This window comes from Passer domesticus, chromosome 6 (genome assembly GCF_036417665.1).
Source record: "Passer domesticus isolate bPasDom1 chromosome 6, bPasDom1.hap1, whole genome shotgun sequence".
Taxonomy (NCBI): domain Eukaryota; kingdom Metazoa; phylum Chordata; class Aves; order Passeriformes; family Passeridae; genus Passer; species Passer domesticus.
In genome coordinates, this window is record NC_087479.1 from 62,008,854 (window position 1) to 62,032,338 (window position 23,485).

Consider the following 23,485-nt stretch of genomic DNA (forward strand, 5'->3'; position numbering starts at 1 on the left):
TATACATTGTCCCCATGCAAAGCGTTGTTCCTATGCTGAAAGATTTGATTTCCAAAGGAAAATCCTGTGTAACACAGTTAATGATGACAAGCATATTTTTCTGACGCACAGGATAATTTTAAGGTGTGCTTCTGGAACTCAGTATTGAAAGGTATTTGTACGTCTAACTCCTCCCACTGCAAACATCAGCAGTTTGGCATCTAACCACTTCTTCCACTCTCTACTTCAAAAGTGCTTGAAGAGACTAATTCTGCCTGAAATTATTGACAGCTCTGGTTGCATTTTCATAGACATGCAGATATTCAATGTGCGAGGTTGCATCCACAGAAAATGTTGCCACTATTGAGTTCTGTTGCCTTTTGAACAGATGCCATTCTATTCCTATGATTTTTCCCTTTGCCTGCTCACCTGTAGCCCTTCTCTTACTGCCTCCAGAAGATATGGAATGATGGAGTAGTTCCACAAGTCAGTGAACCAAACTCTAGAACCATCTACATCTATTGGACAGGAAAGGAAGAGCCGTGGACCTGGAGAGGGAAATTCAGATATTACACTCAAATCACAAGTGCAATTAGGGTGATGACATCTAAAATTTGGGTTTTAAAGAAAGCCTTTTTTACGTGACACAGCACAAGGAAGTATACAAAGATACACCTGATATACAAGGAAATAAAATACATATATTTACATATATCTGGGCAGAGTACTTACCAATAGTAACATCAGAGGAACTGTGAGCCTCCAAGAATTTGTTCAGATGTTGCCAGACCTTGGGAATCCAATCAATAATCTTGACCAGCTCTGCATTCCTCATCCTGCCACTGATCTCTGTTTCAATCAGTTTTCTTCTCAGGAAACGGCTGAGAAAGCCTTTGACTGGCTCAGTGTGGTTTGCACATAGCACCCATCTATGGCACAACATCAGAAATGGACATTATTTCTCTTCCATGCTACTAACTATTCCTGACTACATTTCTCTTCTTATTTCCAGATTATCAGGATCAAAATGGGCTATTCCAGTCATACATGTTTTTCAGCAGAAGTTACTTTGAAATATTTCACTACATGAGCTGTTTTTTATTGTGCATTGTTTCAGCTTGTTTCTCATTAATCTCCTTTGCCTAAATATTGTCTTACTGAAAATCTGGTAGAAAATCAAGTATCTTAACAATCCTCTAAAAAATAAAAGTTTTATGAACCCAGTTCTTTTAATGACAGCACTTTAACCAAGTTGAACATGTCAGGGCAGCAACCAGGAGCAAATGGCATTTCTCTCTCACTTCGCTATTTTAGCTGATAAGAACAATTTAAAATTACTCAGTAGCCATTACTCCTTTGCCAGACCACAAACACAAATGAGAAACCTGAATAAACAGTACCTGAAATTATGGTGAAGTTGAAGATTAGGTGTGGAGGAGGTGGCTTGGTTCATTGTGCCAATAATATACGGACTATTGGGAGAAAAAAAATCAAGCAAATCAAACTTGTGAACATTGAAAAACAAGTTTTAAGTAAAACCTAAACATTAAAAAACGTCATTCAAAACTCTTTTGTCAAAGAAGGTTTTGTAGTTACTTATCACCAAATTCTTTACTGAGATTCTGTGATCAAATTCTGGAAGCAAACCACAAGTCCCAAAACAGGACCTTTCACTACAAATGGGGTTTTACTACTAATGATCTACATCATGAAGCAAATACAACTACTTTTAAATTACTTATTTCAGAAAAATGGATGATTTTATGAAGGAAAAAGATCCCTCTGAAGCACTGTCCACAATATGGACAACCTGGTCATCTTCCTCCACATTACTAAATTAATGTAGGCTTTGTGTGATTGAATTTTGCAGAAGCAGTGCACTGAGTACAGGATTAGCATTTGCAATGTGTTCTGATACTATTTCTTTACCATTTGTGGTACTTGCAGTTTAGAAGTCCATTAAAGATCTCTCCTAGGGAGCTAACGTGGTGCAAATTATCCAAAATGATGACAAGAGGCATATCTACAGCATTATTTTCACTGTTGCACTGGTCTGCCAGGTTGGACAGGTACTGGCGGAGTTCCTGCAAAGCAGATATAAAGAAAAGAAGCAAAAAAAAATGTTTTGTCTCCACATTTCTTAAAAAATCAATCAAGATAAATAAGCTTGGTAACAAAACCTAAAGCAAAAGAGTCTGACATCTAACAAATCACACATTTTCTATGAGAAAACACAAGATATGGTTTTGTTTCTCTTTTGTAGGTTATACTGAAGACTCAGAGACTGTGCCAGAAATCCTGTGTGAGATATGGGCTTAAAGAAGGGTAATATTTTGTAATTTAGTTTGTGTTTTTTATTCATCAATGTCAGACGTAAGAGGTCTGAAACATATTTTTGTTTTCAGGAACTTGATCAACTCTCCCCATACCAAACCGAACTCTGCATTCCAGCCAGATTTGTTTTATCATCTTGCAACTGTGTTTCCATCAAAATAGAGATGACAAAATTAATGTGGAACAAACCATCCCTCATCAGAGGCCAAATCTGGATGCCTTCAGTAATGATGGAAAGGAGGATGAGCTTTTGGTGTTGCAGATGAGTGGTTGAAATGCTCTCAGCAGCTTTAAAGAATGTCTGAAATCATACCAGTGGCTTACAACACAACTTCAACTGTCCCTTTCCTCCAGAGGAAAATATGCCTAAGGCCATCAAATACACATTTTTTTTTCTTTCTTTTCTTTAATCTAGATGATCACTGGAAGTATATTCATCAAAACCAGTAGCATATAAAAAAAGCAAAGACATGCCTTACCTGCCCAGGAATGTGTCTGCACAACAGCCCCTCCAAACCCCAAACCCAGCACATGACTACAACTGCTGATAACTGCAGCTGCAGAAGCTCCTGACAGCCTGCAGATGCATTTGAGGGTTTTGGGAAAAGTGCCCACAAGCAATAGGGATCGCTTAAATCTCTGGGAATTTTATGCAGGTGTTTCACTTCCTGGGCAATTCTCAGGCTCCTAAACACTTGAAAATCATGACACCTTTAAGTGTTTAAATACACACCTGGAAGCCTGCTGTTCCAGACCCATAATCAAGTGAATCTGAAAACCTTTAAGCATTGTTTCCTTCAGGATAAACATAACGCTTTGAAAATGAAGCTAAGTTCAAAATGACGGATTAGGAAAGGTCTCTCATTTTGGACACGTGGCTGTGCAAGGAGTGCAAGGTGCTTGCTCACCTTGCTGGATTTGTGGTCGACGTTGAAGGTGGCGATGATGCCCTCAGCCAGCTCCCTGCCCTCCCTGAGCACCATGTACTCAGACAGGCGGTTGGCCAGGTAGGTTTTGCCCGTGCCACTGGGGCCAGACAGGATGATCCTCCTGTGCTCCATCAGCAGGGACACGTAGCGCTGCAGGATGGGCTTGGGGATCAGCGACTCGAACACCAGCCCGTCCAGGCTGTTCTCACAGACACCTGCAGCAGGGAAACACGCCTCTCTTAGGGGGATTTCCAGTTTTTATCCAAATGGACCTGATCAAGCTGCTCTTCACTTCAGAGCAAACCCTTTCCCCACCCCAGTATCCCTTGTGGTTGAGAGAGGCACACATAAGCTGGGAAACAAGTGCAGGGGTGACCCGTGGGCTTAGCCTGGATCCTCCTTCAGCCTGTTTAAGTCCTCAGCTGCACCCCTAAAGCCCTTTGGAAGCTGCCACACCAAAGGATTCCAGGCTACACTTTTTATGCACAAGCCATCCATTTTACAGCATTTCACCACCCATTCACCCTGAATGTACCTGTTTACTTTTGGATCACTAGACAAAAAACTCCCAGCTATCATCAACTCCCCCTACTTTCCCAAATGCTTGTATTTAAACTCCTCCTCTGTGCTGATAGTTATCTCCTCTAACAGAAAACTCCTACTGATAAGCATTTATGCCATGTCAGCAGTCATTTTAGGCAGAATTGGCTTAGGAAAAATACACAGTGCTTCAAAATAAACAGCAGGAAGGGAAATTGGCAGATCACCCAGAGAAATGTTTGCACCTCAGTGGTTACTTGGAATATTAAATATTTATATAGGCAGCTTTGTATCTCAAAGGTATATGTAAGTGATTTTCCATAAACTGATTAAATACATTTCTTTTTTATTGAAAACTATTATCACTTATGAACCTTCAAGGCACAAGTCAAGTCAGTGCAAGTTAAATACAAACTCAAACTGCAGCTTTACAGACACAGTTAGACCTTATGCAATATTTCAGTTAGGATTTATGACTGCACAATGCATTTTATATGAGTAGAATATCCTGGGTTAATGCCAAGCCTCAGTAAGTTGATGTATTTCACAGTTTATTGCATCTTCCTGCCCACTGCTTTGCTATACAAGGTTACCTTGTATTGGTTTTTACACCAATCTTCAAAAATCTGCTTTCAGTCAAATTTCAAAGCTGATCTGAAGAATGTTTGGCACTGCTCACAAATACCATCTGTCTGCAGATTTCACTGGTCTAACTTTGAGCAAACTGATACATGTTCAAAATGCAGCAGTTGAGGGCTTTACCCCTGAACTTAGTTTCACAGCATAGTTTTCTTTAAAAAGTTCTTCCCTAAGAAACCAAATGAGAAACACAAATACTAAATTTTTATCAGTCTTACAGAATGAAATCAATGGGAATTCTGAAAACCATACATTTTGAGAAATACAGATTTTAAGGAGTTTCATACAATTTGGGCTCCCTCCTTCCTGGTACTTAAGGAGGGACCCTTCAGTAAGACCAATCAAGCAAATGAGTCAAGATCTATTTTTTTTAAACCCTGCATGAAGGAAATAACAAGTACACCTCTGACAAAGAGATAATGAAATTTTGAGGCTTCACTCATTTGGAAAGTACTTTGCTGCTCAAACAGCTCCACTGCATCCTTTGTGGTGTGAAGTCTTCTCCAGGACAACTTAAGATCTGTGAAGTGTGTAATTTTCCCTAGAGTTTCAGGTTGAAAACTTGTTGAAATTACAGACTCAGCATACCCTAAGTGCTGACTTTATCACACGAAAATCGCAGGAAGTAAATAAATGGTAGGAAGAGGAAAAAGCAGCACAATAAAAAGTCTTTACTCCTCTGAGTTTCTGGACACAGCAACCTCTGATAAACTCAAGAGTGAAAACTCTACCAGGCAGGTCAGGTGAAATTACCTTTGATGGTAACTGAGATAGTGTTGTTGTCTCCAACCAGGTACCCACAGGGCAGCAGCTCCGGGGTCTCTGCGCTGTTGGTGCGCCTGATTTCCCCGATGCTGTAACCCAGAACACTGTCTGAGTTCAGCCCCAGCTGGCTCACAGGATCCACGTGGATGATGTACTCCTGGGGTGGGAAAGGGACACGGGAAGTCAGGCAGCACTGGGGGCTTGTTCTCTGCTGTGACAGTGCTTAATGCACAAAGTCAAATACAGCCTGGTACCATCAGAACACCCCCCAGGAGAACTCGAGCTCGCAGCATTTTGTACCCACTGACCTTAAACAGGCGTCTTACAACCCCATCCAGAACATCCCACTTGGTCTTCCCACTGACTCCAATGCAGCCTATGAGGAAGGTGCGAGGCCTGGAATCCTAAAGGCACAGCAATAATTCTGTCAGACAAGTGTGGTTAATGTGATTAAAACACTGGCTTCCCTGTCCCGTCCCCTTTTACTTCTAAATAATGGTGCATCCTTACCACTCTATATGGTGAATTCTGAACGGCATGTGCAATTCTTTTCACATGATAAACATTTTCTACAGTGTTGGAATTACAAACCTAAACAACACTCAGGTGGCTGTGGTGTTAAGTTAAAGGTATTTATTAATCAATCCATGAACAATTCAAAAATCTCTGAGAGGATTACAGTTTAACAATGAGACAGAAAGTCTCTTAGGAATATTCTAGACAGAGAAGTAGATGTCAAGTTCATTCTTCCATGACTTCACAATTAAAGGTGTTACATTTGCTAGGTTTATCCTATTTATTTTTAGAAATTCTTCTGTGAGCACAGAAACCTATATATATAGATAAATTATACATGGCTCTAATGTATACATGGCTCTAGTAATATAGAGACTTTATATACTATATATGATGTATCAGAGCATTTTGCATTTTGTTAGTTATTTTTAAGGCAGATAAAAGAAATCACAATAAATATAATTTTTCTGGTTTTCTACAGCTACACTTACTGTGAAACATTAATTGAAGAGAAAACTAATTTCTATCATAAGATTTGGAGTGTTACTAAAACTTGCTGTGATTGCAGTCAATCAGCAGCAGTTTTACTGTTTATCCAGGGTTGTAATAATTAATGCAAAATAGGTATTTAATAGAAAGAGCTTCTGAGTCCATTTTATTTATGATCATTCAGATTCCACCCCTCAGGAAGACATGAAGTTACTCCTTAAACATACTTTTAAAGGTGCTCAAAGATGTGAGATAGCAAGGCCATTGCTTGTCAAGGACTGTGTAATACATTCATGCATGTAGTATGTTAAACACACGAGACAGGATGCAACTTTACAATATTTGCAATTTATTTGGGTATTTAGGATTCTTTTATGTACTTGTAGATGGAAAACATCTGAAAGATGTCATTCTAAACAGGGTACTTGTGCCAGAGAGGACAACTTGAACTAGAATGATCTCCCAGTTTGGATTTGTCAAGTGCTTTCATAAGATTGGTGCTTCTGGCATTTCGGTCCCTCTCAGCAGCTCCAAGGAAGCTGGAGGTAGCCAAGTGCCCTCTCTATCACTATCAACACACCAATGAACTGTTTTCCAGAGAAAATCCTTAAAAGTCCTTTGCAAGCTTGAGTTCTCTCACACATTCTGAAGTTACCTACATTTCAAAGCTGGGGATGAAACACAACGCACCTCCTTCCATTTCATCTTGTCCTGGAAGTTGACAACTATTTTGACATTCCTGCCTCCTTCTTTCCGGGCAGAGCCATCTCCAGTGTCATCCAAGAGCATGTCTGTGGACAGGAAACATCAACAGCTTCACAGCTGGAGCTCAATTACAATGAAGACTATTCTGGTTTATTGTAGTCAAACACCACATGTCTGGGCTTCACATGCCCCGAGGTAAAGCACAAGAACCAGGCTGACTGACTTCCCTGTCACATAGCCCTCTCAAAAAGGGAAGGTCATTGAAAATTATTAGCCAGCTACTCTGTATTTTCCTTCCTATGATATATCTCCTGGCAAATGTGCACCATTAAATGGCTTTAAACATGACTTTTCAGAGCTGAGGTCATAATTGGACACCTCTGACCGAGGGTGTAGCAGACCTATGATGATATTTAAAAGAAGGCTCTGTGCCAGCTCGTGACATATTTCCACACCTCAGCTGTTAAAAATCTTCACGCTTTCATTTTTCCATGGCTAACCAACTCAAGCTTTCCAAGTGCATGATAAAACCTGCCCTACCACCCTTCTCATTGAACTCACCGAGACTGGTTGACTCCGTGAGGTTCAGGCTGTGTTGAGAGAGACCCACTGAGTGTCTGGGAGAGGAGGAGATGGAAACCTGAGACTGAGCCCTGCTACAGCTGCCATGGTTTTCAGATTTCAGCCGATCGTTCTCTGCTTTTAACTTTTCAATCTCACTCTTGAAAAGACAAATCAGACATTAGAAGGCACAGTGAAAACATGATTATAAGATAGCAACATAAGAAATTATAAGAAATTTAAGAATAAAAGGTAGTTTAGCAGAAATGCTGTTTCCACCATGTTTAATTAAGGATTTTAATTATTAAAATGTCCTTTCTGTGAAACTTTTAAAAGTATCCTAAAATACCTAAATATGTGGGAATTCACTAACACTGAAATGCAACTACCTTAAGGCAGAGAGTGTGGAAACATTTGAAAGCCAAAAAAATGCTGTCCCCAAAATCCTGTCTTGGGGTTGAAACAGCTGCAGCTGAGGGCAGCGATGTCAGGTGTTCAAGCTGACTTTTAATGAAGTTGAACACTGGCACAGGGTTAAACACAGCCTTTAGCAAGCACTCAGATCAGTACTGTGCGGGGGGCTGGCCACACCAGCACAGGCTGCGGGACGTGGGGCGGCTGCTCCTCACCTGCATCCTGTTCATGGCCTCGCGCAGCTGGTCCAGCTGGTGGGCAGAGCTGAGGGCCTCCAGGCGGATGTCCGTCAGCTTCATCTCCTTGTCCCGCAGCTCGTTCCGCAGCTGCAGCACCGTCTCAGCCTCGCTGTCCGCGCACTCCGAAATACTGCGGGACACCGACAAACACACGCTCGTTCCTCTCCTTCTGCTGCTTCTCCAGGATTTATTAGCAGAAGAGGAATGATTCTTTTTATTCTGCTTGAAGCAGGTAGCAGTTTGGGCTTATTGATTTAGTGATGCCGTAAGTCAGATATTAAACAGGCCATGGTTATTTTAGAGTCTGATGAAACAAAGATGTCTGAGGGTTATTTTTTTTAAATCAACATCTGAAACAGAATTCTCTGAAAACACCTACTATCGGATAGTCTTCATTTTTTTTACAGTAGTTGCTATAAAAGAAAACTTCCAAAGCCAAAATCTAAATAAATTAAGGGGGTGCAGGCATTTAACAGCAGCTGGTTGGAGATTGATGAGTTCACAGACAGATTTAAAGCTCACCAGGTGTGCACAGCTGGGTTTCCCTGAACTGCTCTGGAGGGTTTGGAACTCTACACCAATTCAAGCATGATAAATTCCTGCTCGCTTTAAAGAACTTACACTTAAAAAATTTTTGGTGGCTTTTTTTTCCCTCCGCCCACAGGAAAAAAAAAAAAAAAAAAAAAAAAAAAAAAAAAAAAAAAAAAAAAAAAAAAAAAATCAGAGTAACAGCATTCCAGCACATTTGTAACTGTATCTGTATAAAGATCAACTATGCAGCTGCACGCTTTAGGGGAGATTTTACCTAACATGTCTTTCGCTAAATCAGTTTCATGAGAGATGTTTTCCCTACCAAAAAGCCAATAAGCCAAAACGCACCAGTTTTACTTGTTCTCTATCCTTCCCCTAGTTCACATATTTACTCTTTGTTCACATTTATCCTTTTGGCTTCCATAGCAAGGTGAGATGTACCCACACAGCATTTTGGCTGATGACAGATGGGATCATCATTTGACAATTTTCTGGCCTGAGAGTTGTAAAGCACAACTTGCTGTAGTCACCAGAAATGCACTGAGTTAGGCTCAAGAGACAGAAGAAGCTTTGATACAAAAATCATGGGGGATTATCTTCTGCTACTGACATTTCATCACTGTTATACAGCTGGAAACTATTGCTATTGTTTTCACCTCTTCATGTGAAAACAAGTGGAAGGGAACTACTCCAATGCATTTGTTCTGAAATCAGGCTGGAAGCTCTGCATGACCTCCCAAGGTCAGGAGGCTGTCTGCTTTCACAACAATACTCACTGTTACAACTTTCTGTATTTATCCTGCTCTAGTGACAAAGCTACTGATGGAATTAACCTAAAAGCTGTTTCACTAAATTTTCCATGTACATTCTCAAATTGTTAAACTTTATTTCACAGGTGGCCATGGAAAGGACCAGCCACAGGTGGCTGGGGAGCTACAGAAGGAAAGGTGAGTGGATCATCTCCATCCACCAGACACAAGCAGATAGATGAGTTCATCTGTATCACTAATCCGCAGTGTTTCATTTCCTTTCCTTTATCTGAATTTGTCAATAGAATTGGGAACTTACCACAGCAGATTAATACAGTATGTGCTGTGTTTGGACAAGAGAAACAAAATCCCAGATTTGACCTGGTTCGTTTAATTAACAGAAGAGATCCAATTAATCTGGCACCTCAAGGTCATGCTGGTTATAAATATTCTTGATAATCAGTACATTCTGCTGAGAGAGCAATCCAATGAAATATTTACACTTCAGTACTGATGCAATGATTTTTGGCTTCCTAGACACTAATGGAAAGTACTGGGTTGGGAGTCAGCTCATGCATCTTTAAATCTCTGAATACATGAATTCAGCATTTCTGTCCTCTGCCTTTCCTCTACCAATGCAGCAAGATGCCTTTCATGCTGTTTTCTGTCTAAAAATTACAAAAATCACTTACAGGGAATTGGAATGGGAAGCTCTCAGCAGTGGTGTTGAAACAGTGGTCTTGTGGTGTGGTAGCTTTGGTGAGGAGGGTAAGGAAGAATCAGTCATCTCCTCAATGTCTGAATGAGAAGATGCTGACTTGGGAGATTTCTTTTTCCCAAAAGCTTGCTTGAAGGAGCTGCGTAACTGGAAAAAAAAAAAAAAAAAAAAAAAGGCCATAGCAGCAGGTCCATCATTAAGAGTGAAACCAGGCAAAAAAACCCTCACAGAGTAAAAACTCTCAACATGCAAATACTCCAGATGCTACAGCCATACTCACATACACAGTAACATGGGTGAAAAATAAAAAAAAGCTTTTTCCATAACTAGTTTATCAGATTAATAAGGTCAATAGGAGTGGCTATGGATGCTTCCTATTTTTAAAGAGCTATTTGACAGCAAACTCTGTTCAGTGCAACAAGCTCTACAGCAGCGTGGTGACAGCTTGCAGCTGTGCTGGCACAGGGCCCAGCCCAGGTTAATGGTGCTGGAAGGGTTAGTGGTGTCAATGGGGGGTTAGCTTTGTACGTCCGAGTTTAAAGTAGGTCCTCCTTACCTCGTTGACCTGCCGGAAGAAGTGCAAGCAAAAGGAAGTGGGGGAAGGAAAAAAGACATGTTTTAACAGATAAAGCCACTGGTGAGGGAAGTTTTGGATTTCTGAGACAAACACAATCAATGATTAACAAAGACAAACAGTTACTTTAAAACCAGAACCCTGCCTTTTCAAAACCAGGAGTCTCAAACCACATATGGCCATTTTTTTTCATTACCTGAGGAACACACCAAACTCTCTTAACTATTTAAATTACATATTCTCCTTAGCTTAGGCAGAGTGCTTTGGCTAAGAGCCAAGTTAATAATGTATTTTTTCTTGCAGGAACAGGTATTTCACCATGTGAAAAGACTGCAACTTCTCTACCCACCTGCAACTAAAATAACCTTCAGTAATGTGATTGCCATTTTCCAAACAAGAATTAATATTCAAGTCGTTAAACTGCTGTGACCCCAAAGTTACAATTCAACAGGTAGTGTTCAAGAAGCATTTGGACAATGTTCTTAGATATTTAAAGTTTCACTTTTAGGGAGCCCTAAAAGTTAACCCCCCATGGAATCAAGGTCTGGATTTGATGATCCTCATGGCTCCCCTCCCACTCAGGATACTCCATGTACACCTTTTAATGCCATTGCAAAAATTGCTTACGTACACAGGCTGGCTTAAGATGAGCTGAAAACAGTTTTTGAAGCTAGACAGAGACTCCTACAATGAGAAATGCTGAAACTCTGATGTTTCAGCTCTGAATGGACATCTGCATTGCTTCTACACGGAACACAAAGACCTCAGCTGAGAACTTCCTCAGCACTGGTGGAATAAAGAATCCGTGAATCAGATTCAACTCGCTCTTCTCTGTAGTGTTTAAATTTCCAATCTTCATTTCATAGCAATGATGTACTAATTTTTAATAACAACATAAAAATACTGTCCTGTTTCTTCTATTTCATGAAAATTTATTTATTTAACTTTATAATAAAAAATGTTTCCTTAACCTTCTTCAAAAATAGTTATCTGATGAATGAGAAATATAGGCTGATGTAAGACCATATCCACTAGGTTACAATAACAAAGAATAGAAGCTAAACAAGAATTTAAAAAAGTGTGTATCTTATCTTAAAACTACAAGTTTTGTGTCACAAACTAAGGGTTGCTAGAAATTTCGAAGTTACAGCAATTTACCTTGTCTATATACTAGCGTACAGTACAAGAAAGATTTAGACAAGATGGTGTTTCCATTCTACCAATTATTTAAGGGGCAGAGTGGAAATGCTTCTTTTGTGAAGCAGCTGGCAATACCAAGAGATACCAAAATGAAACCTCTGAGATAAGAGAGAATAACAAGCACTTGTTCAGGAAGCTCTTTCTTACAGTTCAGGAGGTTCATCAACACTTTTGAGAGAATACCGAGTAAATAGCCTTTACCAGCTCTAACCACATTTTGCATCTCTACAGATTTTTCTGTATACCCAGGAGATCCAGGGAAATTTAAATTCAGTGGGAAGAAAGGGGTGGATTGTTTTACTGACTACAATAAGGATCTAGGGACTTCAGTCCAAACTACAATCAGACTAGGTCACTAAGGCAGTTATGGTCTAATTGAAAATGGAGTTGAAGATAATGTACCTTTCCTCCAGTACAGGGTACCTTGTACATAGTACATGATAAGCAAAGAGGGAAAAACGGGAAAGGACAGGTAAGTAATGCAAAAACTTCCAAAAGAGATGTCCGTCACAAAAAGTTTTTAAAGATCAGTATTTTTTAATATTATTCTTAGCAGTCCAAGTTAATGCTGGACAAAGAGTTCTTAAACTGTCTAATATGTTCACTTATAAGAAAGCCCTACGAGATAAAAACAAAAGAAAACCCACAAGAATGATCTTCTCTTGTTAGTTTGTTTTACTTCAATGACAGATACCACATTTTCCTTAAGGGACTGGACGTTCTATTAGCCAGAACTGATCTTTGACAGCTATTTCTAATTTAAGACTGGCCTTTTAGCTGTTAAGCTAAAATTCAGTCCTATACAGAGTCAATACAAGGATATACATCACTTGCAACTCAATTAAGCCTTCACAGGAGAGTTTACCCATGATTTAAGCAGTGCACAGTCCTTGTGCTGACCTGCTGCATGAAGCAGGAAGGAGCAGCCGGGTGGATTTCACCGTGTGTGTCCCGACAATTTCACAAAAACCTCACAGAGTCTGCTAGAACATACTTACCCAGTTCTTCCTCTTTTTTTTCTTGGAGTCGCTCTCGATGTTGCTGCCCACACTGGAGTGGCTGGTGGCACTGTTAATGCTGGAGACACTGTCCGAGGAGTGCTGCCTCCGGATCCGCAGGTCTGTGGGCTGAGTAGCTCCAGGACCTGGATGTGAACGGAGGCAGTGTCAAAATTATCTAGGAAATTTGATGAATGGCATTAATAATGCAATCCTGAAGAAACATTTTGGGAAGCCAGCACTCTGACAATCACTTATCCCAATGGATGGACTGCGTATTTCAAATCCTTGTTTCTTGTGATGAGATTAAAATCTGAGATGCTTAAAACTTTTCTTTCAGCAGTTTATCACAGTGTGAATTAGTGGGTTACTCTGGTCTCTGGGTAACTCTGATGGTTACATCAGCTATTACCCAGAGGACTGAGGTCTTACTGGAGAGCCCTGGAGTCTCTGTATGTGGTGCTTGTCTCTCACCTTTGCACGTGAGCTCAGGTGTGTTGATGACTCCATTGATGGCAGCCTGGGCAGCAGCATTTTGTTTCTTCAGAAGTTCAATTGTCTTCCTTAACTCGTTCAGTTCCGAATCCTTGAATAAAGGAAAAAACCCATATGGTAGTACACGGGAGAAGAACACCAAAGAAGATGCTTTTCCATCTAACTTTTGATAGTTCATAGTGAATTTATGGAATATACATGTACAAAGAGGTGAAAATGAAGTTTAGGATACCTGGGGAAGCACACCCTCAATAGGGTGCAAAACAGCTTGGGTATTATGATACCAAAAAAATGCATATATTCTGTAATGCAGAAATAATGTCTATATAGTGTCCAAAAACACAATGCTGTGAGTCTTGTAAGTATTCTTCTTAGTGCTTCTTTCAAACATGCCCCTGCTGTATGGATGCATTGGGATGAAATATATCAGAGAAATATCCAATACTGAAGACTTGTGTCCAATGCAGCAATTGATAGGAATAACCTGATCAGTTGCCACGAAATCCCAGTGCAGTTTCATACAAATTATTTTTTACATTTTACTCTGTCACCACAAGTGAGGGAGCTAAGTCAAATTCACTTATGTTTGTGATGTTTTCCCCCCCCACAACTACAGAAGGAGCATGGACAACAAGGCTGGAAACAGAAATGAAGACCTCCAAATCCTTTTGAAGCTTGCCTTTTGTTCTGCTGTCATGGTCAGGCTCTGCAGTCGGATTGTCATGTTCCCCAGGCTCTGCTCAAACGCTGCCACCAGGTGAGCCTGAAACCAAACCACACAGGAGGAGTCAGTTCTCTTTCCCCAAAAAGGAGTATTTCTGCAGGTATTTAATCAGTCCACCCAGTGCATGGCATTGTTTGTTGTGTAAATGGTGCAGAGAAAACAACACTGCTTAGAAAAGGTCAAATGAGTAGAGCACACATTATGGAAATGCTCGCCAACAATAAAACATAAATCAAGTTTTTGTACAAAGAAGTCAGGCAGAGATTTCCCTCCAACTAAATCACTATTTTCCTTTGTGCATAATTAAGGCAAAAAGATGTTGGTAGTCGCAGGGGTGGAGGTTCTCACTGTGGTTCTCCCACCAGGAGAGCAGCTGTTTTGCCAGGTAATGCACCTGCATCTAACTCTAAGACTTCTCCAATATTTGAGTGCACCTCACTTCCAGCCAAGATCAGCTTGCTCCATATAATCCAAAATTCCTGCTGCTTGGCCAATTACCCTCTTTTATTTTCCCAAGGATAGAAAAAAATGTGCTCCATGGGAAAAAGATTCAACATTCTTCTCCTGAGAAGCATGGAGAACACAGTGTCCATTACATGAAAGACATCAGCTAGGAACTGAAAATGACTGAGAAGCAAAAGGAAGGAAAAGGAGATTGGGAAGATGGAAAAGAATGTAAGAAGCTGTATTTCTAGAGCCATGACATGGCACTGTTTTATGGGTACTCATATGCATACATAACTCATCACAGATGTATTTCAATATGTATTTGTCTCATTAGCCATAATAATCTACACTAACCATTAAAAAAGTAGCTTTATTTATCTATCAAAAATAATTCTATATGCACAATGACAAGTAAAATGGTGAAATCTTTCCAAGCAGAAAAAGATATTTTCTCACCTAAAAAATACAAAATAGCAAAACCTTTCACAGAGCTATTTCAGACTCATTCAGCAGCAGCACACTGCTGCTAAATAACTGTTCTCACATTCACAATGAAAACAAACATGAGCAGTACAATAACATCGGGATGCACAGCTCTCACTCCCATAAGCCCCTATGAAAATAAGCAGAGCTGAGACTGTGAGAAAATGGCAAAAAGTAATTCAAAACCTAACACTATACACGAAGGAAAATCTAAATATTTATTTTAAAAACACAGAGTGCACAGCTTCTGTTGGGGAGGATGAACAGGGCACAACAAAGCTGATATTCAGGGATCCTTAGCAATACTTTTCAAAAGCAAAAAATAAATGGGCAAGCAGGAGTGCATGGATTAGTAACAGATACAAACCCTTCGTGCTTTGACCTGAGCCTTAAAAACCTGAGCCTTAAAAGTTGCTCTTTCAAAAACAGATCTTGACATTATTCCTATCTCAAAATCATTCAGTGAGCTATGGAAAAAATATATCTTTATTTTCTATAGCTGGAGCAAAATGTTTTCAAATTCATGCCCTTGATGGCTTGAGAAGCACCAACAACTGCAGTGTCTATGCAAGGAAATTCAGGAAAAAAACTGTAAATTGAAGAGATTCGTTTGAATTGTTGAAGTTTTAATTGCCTTTTTTTAAAGGAATTGTGTCTAAAGGAAATGTCCAAGTGTCTTAACTTACAGCACTTATTAATCTAAATCTTTCTGGAAACAGACCTTGCCTTTTACGTGGAAGAAGGATGTTCTCAGGAAAGAGGTGGCTAAAGACTGAAATTTAATTCTGGGACAGTTATAGCAACATCTCTGTTGCCAGTTTATGGACAGATCAGGGGCAGACTCAAGTCTAAGAAGTTTAAATAGCATGAATAAAACACTACAAAATTTTAGCAAAGTGAACTAAGTAAAATAATATCAAAATAATAAATTATATGCTTTGTTGTTTTTGGTGTTGTTGGTTTGTTTTTTGAGAAAAGCCCATAAGAAAAACCCACAGAAACTCAAATGACCCCAATCCAAACAAAAACACACAGGAGTGTACAATAAACACTGTTCTCCACAAACAGAGTGGTAGTAACCACACAGAAATTCTTGGGCAGATGCAGAGCAGCTGGGCCAGGCAGTGAGCAGCCTGTGCTGAGCACCAGCCCAGTGACCCTGAGCTGTGGGAAGGAGAATGCAATAAAGCCAAGGCAGAGCCAAATGAGCTGCTCAGCTGACAAGTTCTTTGTTTGAAGGACACAAGCTGGGTTATTTAACAACATCATTAAAAACCTAGGCAAGAGAATCTGGTCCTGCTTTCCCACAAGTAAAAGAAGCTTCTGAGGAAAACCAATGCCTGTATGCATCCCCTTTGTATTTGAAAGGCAAATATAAGATTTAACTTTTGAAAGATGTTTAGACTGTTTTCTTTTCCTCTTGGGACAGTAACTAAGTGGTTTTAACTAAGGGCAGCCAAAGCCCTTTTATTTGACTTCTCTGCTATAACTGTGTTCTTGGTTTTCTGGCCCCATTTTCAAGCTAGATGAAGCACTACGATGCCTAGAGTGGACAGCACAGATTTCCCCTTGAACCTTTCCTGTGATACTGCTCAGGTGAAACCTGTCCTTTCCTGTCCCAAGCTTTGCACTCCCCCAGTTCCAAGAGCTGATGGACAGGGAAGTCCCCTTCAAGCAACACATGTTCTGATGCTTATTCATTCCCATAAACCAGGATGTCAGTATGGTCTGACCTGCTGACTATTCATCTCCAGCTTATTTACTCTAGAATTGCTTATTTTCCTTGCAAGCTTCTGTGTTGCAGATTCCTGCTATCTGTGACTGCAGCACAGAACACCCATATAAACTTGCTCAGGGTCATACAGTATTGCCTCAACACCTCCTGGATTCCAAGCATTTTTTTTCCCCCAAGTGTCCTAAATTATTTATCCCTCAAATTCCTGAAAGGAACAAGCAGAAGTATTGTCAACACTGACAAAAAGTCATTTATCTCAGTTCTTCAGGCTTAACTTTAAATCAGCTTCCAGAGCCCCTTATGCCAGTATTATTTATCATGCCATTAACCCACATCTTTATGCAACAGAAAAACATAATGCATTTCAGTCCAAGTTTCTATTAACTTTTATTCCTACCAATTATAATCTTTATCTGTATCTCATCCCACCCAAATGTCAAAGCAAGACATTGTTTATAAAAAAAGACCCTATCTTCTCAGGACCTTAAGATGGCTTACACAGGTACAAAGCCGAATTAATATTATAATCCAGTTTTTAAAGAAAGGTGTAAGATAACTTAGTAGGGCAGAGGATGCTATTTTTGGACCTGTCCCACACATGCATGCAGTTATTTCTTTAAACACATCAGTAATAGGAACTGAATGTTATACACATGAAATCTTTTTGTCACTTAAAAAACCTGGCTGGTAATTGTTGCATTAAAGCATTCCAGGTTAATGTTTGCTCTCAAGAGTTGTACTCACATTAGCAGTCAGCTGAGTTGTCAGAGCTGACACTTTTTCTTGGGATGCATCCAATTCTCTCCGCAGCTTGCGGATCTGTGGGATTTAAGAGAGCACTTTATTGCATCATAACAAGGAGAAATAAAACAGCAAGACATAATACAATGCACAGTGTCATTTAAGCTTGTCAAAGAGGACATGCTCTTACCTCTGACTGGCACTTCTCTTCAGGCTGTAAAATAAAAGGAAGTATGTGAGGATATTACAACATAACCAGCCTGACAAATTTATGCATATTATCTTTTTGTATTTCAAGAACTCTAATATGAATTCCCTATTTTGGATTCCCTCATCCATATTCAGTCTAATTAATCTCCTAATTTATTTACTCTCAAGGAAAAAGAAAATAGGCTACTGGAGGTACTTCCTTCTGCAGGAAGGAATTTGGGCTCCACCTCAGCCTGCTGACCAGTGCACCTCTGATCTCAGTCACAGAGGTGTGAAGAAGTCCTGGCTCTCTCCATAAGGGACTGCACGAGGCTCTGAAGAACCAGGACTGCCACAGAACTTGGCTGATCCCAGGCAATTCCCTTCATCCCACGCTCAGCTCTCCATGGGAAGGAGGTCACATTTTTGCATTCCAAAGTAATGTGAAAAAAAAAATATTAAAATTCCTCCCACTTGGGTGCTGCCTAGGCACTGTGGCAATGAAATAGTGAGGACACACAGCCAGTTGTGAGGATGCCAAGTGGATGTACTGACCATCCACTGTGGTCAGCATGACAGAACTGTGGCTACTATGGTCTGTTTCTAACCACAGTTATCAGCTAAGGGGAAGTATGGGGTAGGAAGTCACACACGCCACAGTTTCCAAGAAAACATCCCCACTACCAGCCAGCAGGAAAATTACAACCATCCAAACACACTACTGGGGCCACTCGTGCAGCAAGCACAGGAACCTGAAGCTCTGAGTGCTCTCCTGCTATTTTCAAACTCCAGCAAGCCTTATTTTAGGATCAGATAACCAAAATGAGTACATACTTGTGGAGAATATGTTACGGGCACAGTGACTAAATTGCCTTTTTTTTAGGATTATTAATATTTGTGCATTGCAAAGTGAACTTCTTTAGTAGTAAATCATTAATATAAGGATGGGAAGACTTTATTCAGCAAATTTTGGGATGCTATAAGTAACAAAGTTCAAATCTCCTCATATCTACTGAGGTGCTTTGTAGCAAAAGCTACTGAGCACAGCATAAAATACAGACTCAAAAAATCAATGGCTGCTTTTAGGCCATTGAAGTCTATGTTTAATGTGCTAAATATCCACAGGCATCTTCAAGAACATGAACATCTTCAAGAACATAAACATTCCTTTTCTAGCTAGCATTCAGAACATAGTCAAATGAAAACTGCTTTTTTCCTGTTCCTTGAATGGCAAAACTAGTACAACAAGACCAGCCAATTCAATAATTTTGATGAATAAATATACACTTCATTTCATTATACTCACTGTGGAATAAATAGATGATGTACTGGACACCAAAGAGAGAGAAGAACCATGCACTAAAGGAAAGAAAATAAACACAATGAATTTAAGTGCACTAACCACAGGGTGGAATCATCATAAATCATCCACTGTAAACCACCAATATGCTGTAGAAATACTTTCACAAATTTCATCATCCATCATAAGCTTAATTATATTATTGTACCAATAATGTACGGTTTGAAGCATGCATTGCCAGCTGATACAATCCGTAACCTTGGATTTGGTAAAGCTGTTTCAAAATTCTCATAATGCTTGCTTTTTTTTGGAAAATTAGGTGTGACCAAGAAAGTTTACAAAAGTTTTGATGAAGGTCTGTTCCGAGATAAATATTTCTCTGGATAGCTTATATTAAAATTCTTGCAAAAGGGCTAACTCAAGATAAAAAAAAAACCCAAGAAATGCAGAAGGGATTACAAAATTGAATCTAAGTATTTAATCTTCCGTTTTAGGGGAGACTGAGGTTTGGGGGTTTTTTTTCTAAGTAACAGACCAAGATGGGAATGTCCTGAGAAAACCACAACACCCAGCTCCACTGTGTAACCAGATGCCCCAGGAGAAGATGTGGAGAACCCAAGATAAAAAAAACACAGTCTAATTTTGGGGCTGTGAATTTTCATCTAAAGAGGAGCTTTAAAGATGCAGCTGTATCTTCCTTCTGATGACTTGAGGGATCTGCATCAATGCACCAATGAGCCCAACATTCCCTTTCCCTGCAGGGTTTCTTGGTCTTTCTATAAAGCAAGACATTTTTTTAACAAGGCAAAGTCTGGTCTCTCATAAAAAATTAACAGTGAAAACATAGCTACAAAACTTCCTGGAAAAGGATTTGTTTCAAGCAATTTTTGCATTTACATTGAATAACGAACATATATACACTGATGACCTAGATGATCTTCAGAGGTTCCTTCCAACCCTAACTATTCTGTGATTCTCAAAGTTGTTACTATCCTGATGCCTGTTACTCAGGTACCAGGATTCACATATAAATATAGTATGATTTCATTCTTTATTACACTATTGAAAAATGTACATGAAGCTATTTTTTTCTGCTACTGAAACATGCAAAATTATTTTCCCTTATTTTTATTTTTAAAAACAAATAGTTCTGAACTGAAACTTTCATTCAAAATTCAGGTAATTGAACACAAATCAAATAAAATAGCACAAAATCACTTTTTCTTTCTTCTAAGTCCTCCAGGAAAGAAAAAAAAGTTTAGAAAAACTGCCATTTTGCTTTAATTACCAACTGCAATTCTACATTTGTAATAAATGGGTTCTGCTTTCCCACTGACATTATATCCTAAGGCAATACTGGAAAGAGAAGTAAACAACGTCTAAGTTGGCTTCTGAAGAAATTTAAGACAATTTAGAAAACCCACAAGAAAGTAAAAAAAGCCCCTCACACCCATTTGCTTTCTCTGGGTAATCATATTTTCACTTAAAATGATATTTCTAGTTAGATATTAAAGACTGTCCTGCACTAAGAACATAAAAATAAGTGGTGTGAGTCAGAGCCAGGCTCTGTCTAATGGTGTGCTCCAGCCCTGCCTGCAACCACAGCACATGTTTACTGAAAAGAATGAAAGGAGGAGACAGATACACAATGATTATTCCCCAGGTACACCTTTGCACCTTCTGGGAATCAGCAGAGATGGAAATTCCAGGGGTAGAAACTGCAGTCAGACCATTATTTTGGCTGCTGTGACCTGTCTAACATTAACTCCCTCAACTGCTGCTGATGACACATTTTGTCTGTAATGAAAAATTCTCTTGTGTTCAGAAATGTAATTCTCTGCAGTTGTTTTAGACCTGCTCCTGAATCAGTCATAAGTTCCTTGAGTGCCCCCATGCCATTGTGCTAAGAGAAGGAATGGATGACCAATCTCTTCATAACAAACAAAAATTCAATACACATCTCTTCAGCCATCACTTTCCAAACTGAAGACTTCTATTTTAACTTTGTATCACAGATGTTCTGTGCTTAAGATCTCCTTCTCACTTTTCTTTACTTGCATTGTCCCATTAAGATTTTCAAGATGGAAAACCCAAAGTCAGGCAATATTGCACAAGGCCACAAATGGACTCATAGAGGGAATATAGTATTATTTTCTGGTCTGCCTCCCTCTGTTCTTCCTTGTTGAATTTTTTCCTAATAGAGACATAACCAAAAAAGAGCCCTACCAACTGGCCTGAGAGGAAACAGAAACTTTACCGTGAACTTGGTCAGACACAACACGGAGTTAGCATCAGCTGGAATTTTTAAGATCACATTGGGACTTTAATACAGGAGAAAGGACACAAAATAAAAAAAAAAAAAAAGGGAAAGAAAATAAAAAAGGAAAGAAAAAAGGGAATCCTACTCCTGCCTTGTGAAACACCACCATCACATAGAATCATAGATTTATTTAGGTTGGAAAAGACCTCTAAGATCATCCAGTCCAAACATTAACCCAGCACTGCCAAGGCCACGAGTAAACCATGTCCCCAGGTACCACATCTACACAGCTCTTCAATTCCTCCATGAACGGTGACCCACGTGCATCATTTGAACACGTACATAATTTCAGATTTCTCATTTCAAGGACAACTAAGGAGTTAATATACCTGTGCAATTTCTTTTTAAAGGATCTGCAGATGGCTACTTGAAGGCTATTTAATCAGGAGCCTGAAGGCAGTTATGCTCTTGATGCAATTCCTGTTTCTTGCAGCCTACAAACCCAACCTACAAGCCTACAGCATGAATCTGCAAGCAGCCTACAAACCCAAATTGGTCTGGAGCTATTATTTTAAGGCACTCTAAATGCACAGGCAAGCATGCATCATTTTTAATGCTAGAAAAGAAAGGCTCTAGCCATGACCATCTGCCCAGAGAGCAGAAAGAAAAACTGGTATTGCAGTCAGTAGCACAAAAAAGAATAAGAATTTATATTCCAACAATAACAAATTTAACTTTTGTTTTCTCTTGGAGGCTGAAGTATCAGGGTGGAGCCAGTGGCAGCCCAGCTCCTGGGGATGACTGCTGGCTGGAAGAGTGGGGAAAGAGAGCCAAGAGACCACTCAATTTTTATGCTGCGTTTTTCCCCATGAAGTTCTGGCGAGTTTGGAGGCTGTTCCTGCTGGCGCCTCCACAGCCCTGAGCCCTGTCTGACACAAGAGGTACTGCAAGGCTGACCAACCTCCCCACCTACATGCTGTGCTGTGAGAGAACATGACTGTACACACACCCAGAGACAAAAGAAGAAAAGGCTTTAAAGAATAAATCCTGGCCCAGCTTTGAAGTTAATGAGAAACAAAAGTCTTGTAATATTATGTGCTAGGAAATAATTAAGAATTACGTTGGTAAGTTTATTGACACTGGATGATTGTATAAAATCAATTTGTTCATTAACCACAAATTCAAATTTCTATAATACTTTAAAATCTATTCTCTAAAGGTGAAGGCAAACCTCTGCTATATTCAGAAACACTTGACCACTTAGACCTTGTGACTCCCTGAGAAAGAGGCAGGAGCTAGTAAGCAGGATAGCTTAGTAGTAAGTGTTCTCTAAGGACAGGGAAGTGATGGAAGACCTTTCTCCTGAAGACAAAAATGCAGAGACTACACCTAAACATTCAATCCATGTGGTAAAAATTATTATCCTTTTAGGTGTGGAAAATTGAGGAAGATCTGAAAGAGATCTTCAGTATGTCCCCTGCAGGGTCAAATTCCTTCCTCAGATACAAAAGTGGTATTTTCCAACCACTTTCAAGTTCGTAACTTAGTGAATATTTTTTTGGACTTAATTTTTATTACTTTTTTCAAATGAATAAAAAGTGCTTAATAGAACATTTCTCCTAACTCTTTTCATATTTTCCTTTTCTTCTTTTCTTTTTTAATAGTTTCTCTTCAAACATGCAATACTTATTAGATGCTTATCCAAACCAGGCTCTCTGCTGGACAAGAATTTCGGAACTACAAGAGAGAGTTTAACTTCCAATATGCCAAAATGGACTTGCTGCAATCTTGAGCACAGTTAAAAGACTAAGGCTACAATTTTTTGGAAGATGTCTTCAATAAAACCTAAGTAAATTTTGCTGCAGTAGCTCTTCCGGTAAATCATTGAATTGTAACACAGATACAGTGACTCAAATTCCTTCCCAAATTATATTTATTATATAAAGCTGCAATGACCCAGCTTTTAGCCCTACAGCATTATGCTAATAATTTTCAACTCCTAATAAAAATCCTTAGCCACAGACCTCTAAAATACAATAAAATGTACTGACTAAATTCAATAACCAATTAATTAATTAATCTTTCCAGAGACATATCCAATACATATTTTCTACCTTTTCCAATGGCAAAAAACATGATGGGATAACCAGAATCTCCAGAAAGGCACTTTGTGGCTCTCAAAGGCTTCTGCAAGCATTGAAGTGTGGCTCTCATGCATGCCTGGTTCTTGG

The 23,485-nt window shown here is 39.5% G+C and overlaps 1 protein-coding gene across 12 annotated transcripts in view; it reads right to left on the reverse strand.

The window, feature by feature from the left end:
* NAV2 (neuron navigator 2) overlaps positions 1 to 23,485 on the reverse strand; it is a 385,274-nt gene that overhangs the window by 6,901 nt on the left and 354,888 nt on the right. For all 12 annotated transcript variants that reach the window (XM_064426226.1, XM_064426225.1, XM_064426222.1 and 9 more), the window contains 17 exons: positions 19,001 to 19,053; positions 17,696 to 17,719; positions 17,509 to 17,583; positions 14,055 to 14,138; positions 13,355 to 13,466; positions 12,881 to 13,026; positions 10,083 to 10,255; positions 8,087 to 8,240; positions 7,458 to 7,617; positions 6,882 to 6,982; positions 5,495 to 5,590; positions 5,175 to 5,343; positions 3,222 to 3,457; positions 1,909 to 2,063; positions 1,380 to 1,451; positions 712 to 908; positions 409 to 527 (listed from right to left, as the gene is read on the reverse strand). In XM_064426226.1, coding sequence (XP_064282296.1) covers positions 409 to 527; positions 712 to 908; positions 1,380 to 1,451; positions 1,909 to 2,063; positions 3,222 to 3,457; positions 5,175 to 5,343; positions 5,495 to 5,590; positions 6,882 to 6,982; positions 7,458 to 7,617; positions 8,087 to 8,240; positions 10,083 to 10,255; positions 12,881 to 13,026; positions 13,355 to 13,466; positions 14,055 to 14,138; positions 17,509 to 17,583; positions 17,696 to 17,719; positions 19,001 to 19,053 — 2,126 coding nt within the window. The remainder of the gene's footprint in view (positions 1 to 408; positions 528 to 711; positions 909 to 1,379; positions 1,452 to 1,908; positions 2,064 to 3,221; positions 3,458 to 5,174; positions 5,344 to 5,494; positions 5,591 to 6,881; positions 6,983 to 7,457; positions 7,618 to 8,086; positions 8,241 to 10,082; positions 10,256 to 12,880; positions 13,027 to 13,354; positions 13,467 to 14,054; positions 14,139 to 17,508; positions 17,584 to 17,695; positions 17,720 to 19,000; positions 19,054 to 23,485) is intronic.